At 35.6% G+C, this 11,777-nt stretch overlaps 1 protein-coding gene and 1 long non-coding RNA gene across 2 annotated transcripts in view; one reads left to right on the top strand and one right to left on the bottom strand.

The window, feature by feature from the left end:
* The first annotated feature begins 785 nt into the window (after nt 1-785).
* LOC113229282 lies at nt 786-4,636 on the top strand. Its single transcript, XR_003310397.1, has 2 exons — nt 786-957; nt 3,989-4,636. It is a non-coding gene; the product is annotated as an uncharacterized LOC113229282 (long non-coding RNA).
* A 4,002-nt stretch (nt 4,637-8,638) lies between these two features.
* Nucleotides 8,639-11,777, bottom strand: part of LOC113229229 — a 60,006-nt gene continuing 56,867 nt past the window's right edge. The window contains exons 4-5 of the mRNA XM_026462757.1: nt 10,637-10,770; nt 8,639-9,043 (exon numbers count right to left, since the gene is read on the bottom strand). Of these exons, the coding sequence (XP_026318542.1) occupies nt 8,867-9,043; nt 10,637-10,770 (311 nt within the window). The 3' untranslated portion in view covers nt 8,639-8,866. The remainder of the gene's footprint in view (nt 9,044-10,636; nt 10,771-11,777) is intronic.

Here is an 11,777-nt window from a genome sequence, read left to right as displayed (position 1 = left end):
TATACAAACGTATTTCTAAGTATATTTTAAACTTTGTTCTGATTGTTGTCCAATTGCCTATTGGCACCTTTAGTGTAATAAAGCTACATTGTCAACATGTATAAAAGCGTTTTTATCACATGAAAGTCACAAAAATAATAAGAAGTATAGGAAATGAAACTCTTTTTCCGGATTTAAATCGCGTATATTTTCAAACAAAGTGACGTTTACTGTACTAACTTATATAACTGTATTAACTTTGATTTTAAAACTTCTTTTTCTCTTGACTGTACTTACCTTACAAATACAGTGAGTAGTTCCGTTGGGAGTAGCAAAATAAAGAGGGGATCAGTTGCAATTTAAAATTGGCGGTGGATTAGTTTTAGGGTTCAGATGGGAATAAGTCAAAATTTCATTTTTTGCTAAAATTATATTATTCGATCATGTACTTAAATACAATTATTATAACCGTATACAATTCGTTTCATTGCAATATATTTTTATTTCATGTTTACCTCTTAGCAGGTAGTAGGTATATACTTTTTAAATATATTATAATATTAATTAATTCATTCTTTTATCCATATTATCGACTGTTGTAGGCACTACTAGAGCTTATCAGTGCCATACTTGCTTTAGCGGGATTCCAAACAAACTGCTGATAAACGGAAGCTGATGCAACATAATTTTACAGTCGTTGATTGGTTGACATAAAATACGACTAACCAATTGCTGAATTTGGTTTCTCCCGTTTTGGATTACTGTGATACTGATTAATAAAGTTTTATAATAATTTGCTGCAGTCTGGGCGTGAGAACGGAGAGTGCCAGTGATTGAGTGAGAATTAACAACAAAGCGTCTGCTTTACCAAGGAGCTTCTTTTGCATACCTTGGAGTCCGAAAAGAACATATTTTCTAAATTCCTCTTTAAAATGACAAAATAGGATTTATTTCTACGTCTTAACAGTCTATTTGAAGGTAAGTGTGATTTTTTTTGTAAAGTCGTAATTACCGTTATTAAATTTGTCCATGACGACGTTGTTCTAATCCACTAATGTAAATTTTGCCAAAATACACGTTATTGCGCAATAAGCTAGCATTACCAGTGTTTATTTGCAACTATCCTCTATCCTATGACCTACGGTTCTGAGACGCAGTCACTTAATATGGGCGTTATAAAAAAGCTTAAAGTCCCTCAACGAGCTATGGAGCGAGCAATGTTCGGCATTTCTCTACGTGATCGAATCAGAAATGAGGAGATCTGTAGAAGAACGTAAGTCACCGACATAGCTCAAAAGATTAGCAAGTTGAAGTCGGCAGGGCACATAGCGCGTAGAACTGACGGTCGTTGGGGCAGAAAGGTTTTTGAATGAAGACCCCGAATCGGAAGGAATTCAGTGGCATGGGCCCCAACCAGATGGACGGATGACCTGGCAAGGGCGGTGGGTAACCGATGGATGCACGTCGCGTCCGACAGGCAAGTCTAGCAATCTTCGGGGGAGGCCTACGTCTGAACGTAGGCCTCCCCCAAAGATTGCCAGACTGCAGTGGACGTCTTTCGGCTGATATGATATATAATATTTTTAACCTACGCATATGTAGTTAAGATATTTGCTATTTTTTTATGCCATTTTCCTCAACGCTCCTGTCAAAGTAGGGTCAAGAGCGCGGCAACTTTGATATGATTTACATTAACCTCTATTACGCAGCGATAACAACGGTCCAAAGTGAAGCACTTGTTGTGCTCTTGACAGTGTTGGGAATTCTACGAAAAATTTCAAATTATTCTAAATAATCATTAGAATAGAGGTAAAATATATATGAGGACTGTTTTTATTTTTTTATTTTTGTTATTTTTTTTTCTAAATCGTTTTTTATACATTGATTTTTTTTCATTTCCGTCTTGGTGTCATCGTGGTTTTAGTTATGATGAAAATTTATTAAAAGCTGAATTTTATATAATTATTATAATTTCTTATGCTTATAGATACACTCATGTATATTTTTTCCTATTTTATCTTTATTATGGTATTGATGTTTTGATTATATGATATCGTACATATATGTAATGTATGTTGAAATTATTTATTGAAATTCTTTTTTGTGGTAGTTACACATTGGAAACGAGACAATGTTTTCGGATCTAAATAGCGTATATATATATTTTTCAAATGAACCAATGGTTGGGCCTTTTAAGTGCCCCTACCACGAGTTTACTGTGGCAGTTGTCGTGACGTGACCGTGGAAATTGCTTCAAAATTTTGTATGTCAAATTATACTGCGCCTCTAGCGGTTACAAGAAGAAACAACATTTTGTATACAAACGTATAACGCGGTCGCTAGCGAAAACTTGTAATCTCATGGTAGAGGCACAGAACCCATGGTAGCTCATACTATATTGCTTTCCCGTAATGTTTCACGTAAATGACGTAGACGTTAATAAAAAAAATACTGTTATTCTTAATATAAATTACATTTTCATAAAATGTACTGTGACTCTAGTGGAAGAAGGTTGATTTTTTAAACTTCCCTGTAAAATATTCGTGCCTTTGTGGCCGAACGGTTACCATGCCGGACAGCCACGCAAAGGTCCCAGATTGAATTCCCAGGCCGGGAGAAATATTTGCATGGCCTACATTTATTTCTCTCTTTTGTGGTTGTCTATGTGTGTGTCCATGGAACCTGCGACACAGGGTTTCCCTAGTGCGGGGCTATGTTGAGTGTGGGCGTTATTATTATTATTATTATTATTAAAGATGATCTGGATAAAGATTCTATTCATATCGGCGGTATTACCCCAAAGCTAAATGTTGCTTGTCATTAAACTGTGAAAGTAGCTGAAGTAAACCAATGTAGCGGTTATAATTTTTTTATCGAGTAAAACTGTATATTTTAGCCCTTTCGATAATTAAGTTGTATTTTGAGTACCCCACTGCAATTAAGAATCTGAAGTTATACTTAAGGCGAGTCACTGCAACAAGAGCATTACAAACTGTTTTGCTACTCGTAGATTAAATGGTTTACGTATTTACTATTAAATAACGGTCGGTTACAAAAAGTATATGATACACCTAAGGATATTGTCTAAAGCATGTGCCAATGTGTTACATGATAGTATGTACTTTATTTGATAATTTTATTTAATGAAAATAAAAGTCCAAAACCAATTATTTAAGAATAAAATATCTATTTTTGATACTGTTTTTGTATGGAGCTATTTCCCTTTAAGTGTTACAGATTTTAAGTAATTTTGGTTTTCAACTAAAGATCAATTATTAAATTCACATTTATCACACAATTTGCAAATTCCCCACGTGTCGCTAAACCACGATTGGTTTAACGACACGCCGTGCCGGCCGTTGCCCCGTATGACGCCTTCGGGTGCTCTGTCTCAAATTTTCTCCGACTGTTCTTATTTTATTCATAGTAATTTTAAGATTGCTGGACGCGAGTGGCAAGTCCCCACATTTCACCTCCTAAAATCTAGAACTGTGTGTTTTTCTTTTTTCTTATAATGATATGTATACGTAAATTTATATTCAGATTGAATCTTAGGTAAACATAATTTATTAAAACAATGACATTTACTGAGAAGCTAAAAAAATTATTGATAATTTGTAAAATGACTTGGTGGGCCACAAGTAAAGCTACACAAACTTGTCACAATTATTTGCTGGGAATTTTATCATATTATGTCACTTACGGTCAAATTTATAGTGTAAAGGTGCGTACAGATCTGGCGAATGCGCCGCAAACGCGCTGCATGTGCGCCGCGCGCGCGCTGCATGCAGCGTGCAGTTAAATGCATGTTAGCACGTGCACTACGTAATGCACGTATGCAGCTCGAGAGCCTTTCGTAAACAGGCGCATTTGCGGCGCATTCGCCAGATCTCTACGCACCCTAATGAAAGGATTAATTATATAAATAGCTTAAGGTGTGGTCGAGTATACCTAATGCTTTCAAGTCTATACATAATTACGTACACATTAATTATATTGCTCTTTTCAGGTAAGAATTTAATATCCAAGCATGCTTTTACCAAGCTCCTTGCAAGAGGCCATAGACTTTGTTACTAAAGCAACAGAAGAAGACAAGAATAAAAACTATGAAAAAGCTTTCCTTCAGTACCAACTTGGAGTAAAATGTTTCGAGTATGCTATAATGTATGAAATTGATGGTGAGAGAGCTAAGGAATGCGTTCGAGTTAAGTGTCTCCAATTTGTAGATAGAGCCACGATGATAAAGAAATTTCTCGAAAAGAAACCAGCAAGGTGTGGTAAATCCTTAGTCCGGAGTAAAGACAAAATGAGCGACAGTGACAGCGACTCTGACGATCCTGAGAAGAATAAGTTACAAAGAAAGCTGTGCTGTTGGAAATTTTTGTAAGGGCACCGGAAATACGTGACTATCTTCAAGCATCAACTATGAAACAAAAATTATGAGCAAAAGTATCGCTGCATACAAACTGTTACTGTTACTTAATTGTTTATTAAGTTACTCTTATTATTTATGTATTATACAAAGCCATGGCGCTTTAAAGGCTTTATATTATACTCGTAAATTGTATAGAAGACAAATTAATCAGTCACTCTCTTGTTCAGATTTTCAAACTGACGAAGCTGACTTCGTCTGCTAAGACCTGGTAAATCGGAGGCATTACGTTTTCATACCCGATAGGAGGAGAAAATGAACATATCGCTCAGCAGTTGTTTGATAAGTGCTTTTAAAATTTGACTAATGTGTTTTATCAATAATTTGAAGTTGGATACGAAAAATCATCTGTTTCAATCCTGTCATAAATTGTAAAACTTTGTAAATGCCCTATAAGTTCCTCCTTTTGTTAACATCTTTATAAATATTGTACAGCATATATAAACCCTTGTGTTTGTTTATTAATAATTATAAAAAACTAGTGGAGTAATTCACAAAAAATGAATATCATGGTAACAAAATACCGTGTTATTGATTAAACTTAATATTACAATGATTAAAGCGACATCAATAGTCAGCCGCTGGGAGCTGCAAGGTACCTGGCAGAGTAAAAAAAAACTTTCATAGATTTCTCATAGATGGCGCTACGGCAAAAAAGTCGTTATAATATCGAGTTCATAGGTTTTCGCGATTGTTACACATAGGAAATGAAACTATTTTTCCGCATTTAAATCGTGTATATTTGTTTTTTCAAACAAACCCCTGGGCCCGTGACCATGGGCCCTTTACAGGTCACGGTGAGGTGGTACAGTCTTCAACCAGTTATTGAACTTCGACACACGCGACTCCGACAACATGTTACATCGACATGATTTTACTCAGACATTACGTTACTCCGACAATATGTTACTTCGATATTATTTTACACAGACACTACGCTACTCCAACAACATGTTACATCGACATGATTTTACTCAGACATTACGTTACTCCGACAACACAGACGAGGTGTTTATTTAAAAAAATCTTTGTACTCTGATAAGAAAAATCATCATTACAAACCCATCTAGGAAATGGTTTCTTATTATATATCGATCAATACAACAAAAAAAAATTACATAATTGAAAAATTATTTTATTAGTTATATAAAGTGTAACAAAAAACTATTAAGTTTTCGCGATTGTTACACATAGGAAATGAAATTTCCGGATTTAAATGAAAAACTATAAAATTAAAATACAAATTTTTACTACACTATCATGTCTGTCATGAGTCATGTCTAATATTGATGCAAATCACCCTATTTTTTCACTATAGTTACAATAGTTATTAATTAAATACCTTATTTTTAATTTTACAAAGAAAACATTCCAATTTATGCAATATTAAGTTTTACAAATTATTTTATTTATTATTAATTAATAATAGAAATTAGAATAAACTAAAACATATTAATTAGTATTGCAGTCTTATGTCTGTTTGGGATTTTTCATTAGAGGAAATACTGGATCCCAAACTGGTGGTACGGAGAAATCATCTTCCCTGTTGAAATTAGGATGTTTTTTAATTTCAATGGTCTCTCGCAGCATCCTGGGTAGATAACGGACTTCTTTTGCGAGGACCTGGGGTTTCTCAAACTTCATTGAATATGTATGTTTATCCATGACATGCTCGCAGACTGCAGACTTGGTTATGCGACAGTGTTTGACATCAGCTATATGTTCTTTGACGCGGGTACAAATACTTCGCTTTGTTTGTCCAATATTAGAGAGTCCGCACTCACAGTCAAGCTTGTAAACTCCTGCATCCTGTAAGGAGATATTACATTTCACGGGTCTCAGGAACTGAGAAATCTTCCTCAGGGGCTTGAAATAGGTCTTGATAGATGCTCGGCTGAGGACTAAGGTATTTAATAAAAAAATTATGAAAAATAAGGTATTTAATTAATAACTATTGTAACTGTAGTGAAAAAATAGGGTGGTTTACATCAATATTAGACGTAACTGGTTGAAGACTGTACCACCTCAGTCAACCGTGACCATGTGACCTGTAAAGGGCCCGAAACGTCGGTTTGTTTGAAAAAAACAAATATACCCGATTATATCCGGAAAAATAGTTTCATTTCCTAAGTCGTTAAAAGTCAAAAACAAAGATTTGCAATAAGCACATAGACAAATTCATTACGACTTGCTGATTCGTTCCGTAACCAACTTGGAAGAACACCAGTCACTGGTTGGAAAATTGAAATCCAGCCCGATCGAAGGAAATTTTCTTAGTATTCGATCTTTGTGTCACTAATCATAAAAAAATTGATTATGTAAGTTTCTTAATACTATTGTAAGAGTGTATTTTTGAAGTTGTAAAATAAATGTCAATAATAATGTTTTAAATAATCGATTCTTTTTATTTTGCTCTATTATGTATTTCCGGAAAATGTTATTCTAAGCAAGAATATTTACAAAAAACTATTGTATATATCACGTTATCGTATTGAGGATGTACTTGACACTTATTACTATGAAAATTAAAAGGAAGTTGATGTCCTTTCGCCTGGCTGAAGAAGAAATTTCTGAAACAAAAATACACACTTGAAAAATTTCATCAAACAATGTACGTGTTTGAGCCCATATCTCCCATTGCAAGCTTTTCAAAGTATCGTTTTGTAAAAAAGAATATGAAATATATCTGATTGATTTCGTAATTAGGGTGACAAAAAAACTGCTGACCATTTTAAAGGAGTATACTGTATAATGGAAATAAAATATTACATGTTCGGTTTTTTCCAAATACTTAACAAATAAATAAGTTATAACGTCACAAAGTTTTCGGCAAAATGGTGAACAATATTGACACCCGACGATAATCAGACGCCGTTGCTATAGCAACAAGAACGGAGAGGGGCAGTGGGCATCCAGCGCGCGAGTTTATGTACTTGACAGACAACAACGCAGGTCCGTCGTCCGCGCGACGCGACGTCTTGGCGCCTAGGCGTCTAGATAACTCAATTTTATTTACTACTTTGAGGTAACCGCGCATTAGAAATCATTGGGAAATATTAAAACAAAAAAAATGGGGAATTTATTTGTTTTATTTCACTAATGTATTCCATTACTGAATCTTGTGGACAGGAAAAAAAATAGCGATTTTTTTATCACCCTGTATACATAATAATGGTACCGGAGATGGTTTCTCTGTATCTACTGTGGTTTCGGATTACTTCATTCTGTCCTAGTCGAAAAAAAGGTACCTAACAAATATAAGATGGAAACCTTTACACATCACACTACGATGCTGTTCATTCTCAAGAGCGTACTCTACATTTTTTTTTAATAACACACACACTCAACATAGCCCCGCACTAGGGAAACCCTGTGTCGCGGGTGCCATGGACACACACACAGACAACCAAAAATTACACCCAAACTCACGAGAGAAATAATTGTAGGCCATACAACTACTTCTCTCGGCCCGGGAATCGAACCTGGGACCTCTGCGTGGCAGTCCGACATGGTAACCGTTCGGCCACGGAGGCAGTTAAACGTTAACTAAAATTTTCTATGTATGATATGTTTATCAACTCTAATGTTTATTCAACAGGAACATATGTAATATGAACAGACATTAAAAAGATGATCGATCATAAATTTACAACCCAAAGATCAGCCTAATGGTTTCATCAATATAATCTAGGCATTATAATACAATTCCCAGTTTTTTGTATTATTTAAATGAGATCGTCAAAAATTTCTAACCCCGCCCAGTATCGTGTCTGGCTCAAAAGTTTCCATTGTACTGGCAGCTTCTTCTTATCGAATCGAATGCAAACACTGTAATACTAGCTATCGTGGCGAAAGGATTAAGTAAGATGCTCGTCGATTGTTGCCCAGGGTGCGAAATAGTATGGTAAAAGGTATGGTACGTCGTGCAGGCTCCTCTTGTGCACCCTACTGGCAGCATTATCGTGCTGGATGGCAAAGGACACCTGCTGAACCAACCACGAACCAGAGCAGTAAAACTATATTCCGGTGTCTAACAAGTTCTAAGTAACAAATTTATTATGCCTACCAAATTTCAAATAGACTTAGAATATATTAATAACAACGCAAATACTCATAAGGAAACTCCGTATCGCGGGTGCCATGAATACACTCATAGACGATCACAAATTACTTCCAAACTTACGAGAGAAATAAATGTAGGTCATATAAATATTTCTCCCGGCCCGTGACTCGAACCCGGGACCTCTGTGCAGCAGATCAGCATGTTAACCGTGCGGCCACAGGGGCAGTATATATTATGTATCTATAATAAGTGTAATGTACCCTAGAATCTTCTATTGGACAAGGACATACGGCGAGAAATACTGGTATTCTTGCATAGAGAATAGCAATATCTCGCGCTTCTATGTCGCTCTCGCGCAAGTTGTCATGCATGTGAGATTCTTAGGGCTCATTTTATAAAAATAACTTGCCTATAACGACAGTCTTTTCCCTTCTATGAGTGCCAATAGAGGCGATACACCGAAGTCTCATGCGACGCTTCATGGGTGCCCTAAGTCCGAGCGTAGACACCAGCAGACCTTGAGCTGCTGGCCTTGCTCCGTATGCGATAAGCCAGGTACGCTCGGTCACCTGAAAGAAACGAAAAATTCTAAAAATACTTTCCCATGTTGGGACATTTACCATAATCTTGTCATTTACGTAAAGTATGTTCTTTTTTTATGACATCAAGTGACAGGACGAACTAGTCGTGGGCCTGGTGGTAAGTGACACTGTGCCTGCCACTAAGAGTTTTAAATCTCAAAGATCTGTGGGGCACTGCTACTGCGCCCGTCACTCTGAGACATAAGTTGACAAGTTCCATGTGCCTGTAACTTCAGCAGCACCTTTACCCGTCAAAATCGGAACGCATTAATGCTCACATTACTGCTTGGCGGCAGGAATAGGTAAGGTGGCTGTACTTCCCTGGAGCTCTACTGCTACTAAATCGATACAAACAGTCGGTGTCAATGTTCACGACAATATCCAGACATTTGAGTCACCAATCACCATGGCACTTTTAAGGTATAGTCACCCAAACAAAATTAATTGTTTTTTATATTACAGCTGTATTCAGAATGTTTATTATGTACGAAACAAAGGCTCGGTACACTATAAGTCTTTTGCACACCATATGGTATATGGCGCACAAAATCGACCGTGCTTGTAAAGTAAAATATGCGTGTATTTTACTTTAAACCATCTTCCTGATTAATTAAACGTTTTTGAGGCAGACTGCAATTAGTTTATACGCGACACACACGTCCAGTACTCACTCAGCTTTAGGATCCACTGAAAATCAGCGTCACAACCTTTTCTCGGCGGCGACATTAGCAGAGTGGATCCTTTTATTACATGACATCTACTTATAGTCGTCACCAAATAAGAGGCCACATTTGACACTTATAGTTATGCTTATAACATTGATAATTATTATGTTAAAAATTATTTGTTGTAAATTTTACGTTAACTAACAAATGACAACTACCCTTGGTATAACAAAGACACATGTGATCACAGGTCAAACGTGCTTTTATTATATGAAAGTTATAAAAATAATACGAACGACATAGAACGAATTACGAACATTATGTGAAGTTTTTATAATCACAAAATTAATTTTAATAACAGATATAAATATTTATGTTTTTATTTAATAAAAGCATATTCATCCTCATCATCATTTTTACGTTCCACTGCTGTATTTGGGTCTTTTCTTAGTATAGGGTTTAGGCCATAGTCCGCCACGCTGGCCCATTGTGGGTTGGGGTCTTCTCACGTTTTTCGAGTGAACCTTCTTGGATTTGCAGGTTTTTTCACGACGTTTTCCTTCAGCGAGAAGGTAATGAATTTGAAATTAAATTTCGCACATAAATTCTAAAAACTCACGAGGTGCAAGCCCGGATTCGAACCTGCGGCCTCTGTTTGAGAGGCAGTAGATCAAACCATTAGGCTACCACGGCTTATAGGCAAATTTTGCAAGTTCTCTGTTTAAACATAAAAAAGTTATCGACGAATTTCATTAGCAGAATCTTTAAACCTCTTCTTTAAAAAAGTTGTTATTTTGCATGTGTGGTCTTATTACACTTATGCCACGGTGCAAATTTCTACAGCAAAACCTGAGGCTGTGTGTATTTAAGTCGGTAAATGCTTATTAAATCTATTTACTTTAACAAAAATGCTTACTTTCTGTCCGTCAATGAGCCATTGGAGTTCAGGAGCTGGAAACGCCTTTGCCGACGAGCAGTTGACATCCAACGGTTCACTCAAAATGTACGAACGGTCGTGACCCGTGATACGCGGACCTTCTTTAGGGAAATCTGTAAGCCAACAGTCACATCATGAGCCTTATACCGAATTAACACATTGTAATGTCGACCGTGATCAATTCAACAAAGAGATCTTAAACAATTGCCATGTCCGGTGCAGTCTGTCATTTTTGAAGGCGGAGTAAAATGACATTTTGTCGCCTTACTTTCTCAATCTCGCATCCTAAAAAACAAAGTAACTGAAATGCAAAAAATGCCTTGTATACAGGTACATATTTGCAGGATGATTTCAAATCAAATTTCCTTCATATTCACATACTGGCTTTTACTTTTTCTTAAAGTAATGCATCCAAATTAACATCCTTGATAAGAAATTTAAAATAAATAAAAATTTTTGCTATCTCCTGAATAATCACTCTTTATAAGATACGTGTTTGAGAAAGTTGCTTTTTCTACTTTGTATTAATAATTATGACAAACTAGTGGAGTAATTTAAAAAAAAATTGAATATCAATTCAATAAAAAAATATTTAATATATTGTTTGTAATTTCATATAATATTTAAAGTCATACCTATATATAAAGTGAAAAATGTAAAAACTTTACACATCAAGTTGCTTTTTTATTTATTTCATTATTTATTGCACATGAAAACACAAAAACACATTTAGTAACAAGGAAAACACAAACAAAAGGTACTGCTTTTTATTTATTATTTCACTTTAAAGTTTACAATTACACTTTGAGTTTTAATTTGACATTTCTAGCTTCTTTACAGTTCAGGTCATATTCCCGGTAATTAGACCTTTAAGATTTATAGTAAGTCAAATTCTTATATTGTTGTTGGATTAACTTATTTTTTCTTATGTATTAAACAAAAAACGTAATAATGTCACGCCATTCCGTTCCTCCTCTATATTTCAACAGCAAATTACGGTAAAAAGTGAAAAAATCATTGGTATATCCGACAACTATTAATGACTGTATTCCATACCAGGCACTTCATTTTAGTGGTGTGGTGCACTTACAATAAATTTCCATAAGAGCTTCGGCTTGCG

This window comes from Hyposmocoma kahamanoa, unplaced genomic scaffold, assembly GCF_003589595.1.
Source record: "Hyposmocoma kahamanoa isolate Upper Pololo Valley unplaced genomic scaffold, ASM358959v1 296, whole genome shotgun sequence".
Taxonomy (NCBI): domain Eukaryota; kingdom Metazoa; phylum Arthropoda; class Insecta; order Lepidoptera; family Cosmopterigidae; genus Hyposmocoma; species Hyposmocoma kahamanoa.
Note: the sequence above shows the minus strand (reverse complement) of the source record. Positions and strands in the feature narration are given on the sequence as shown.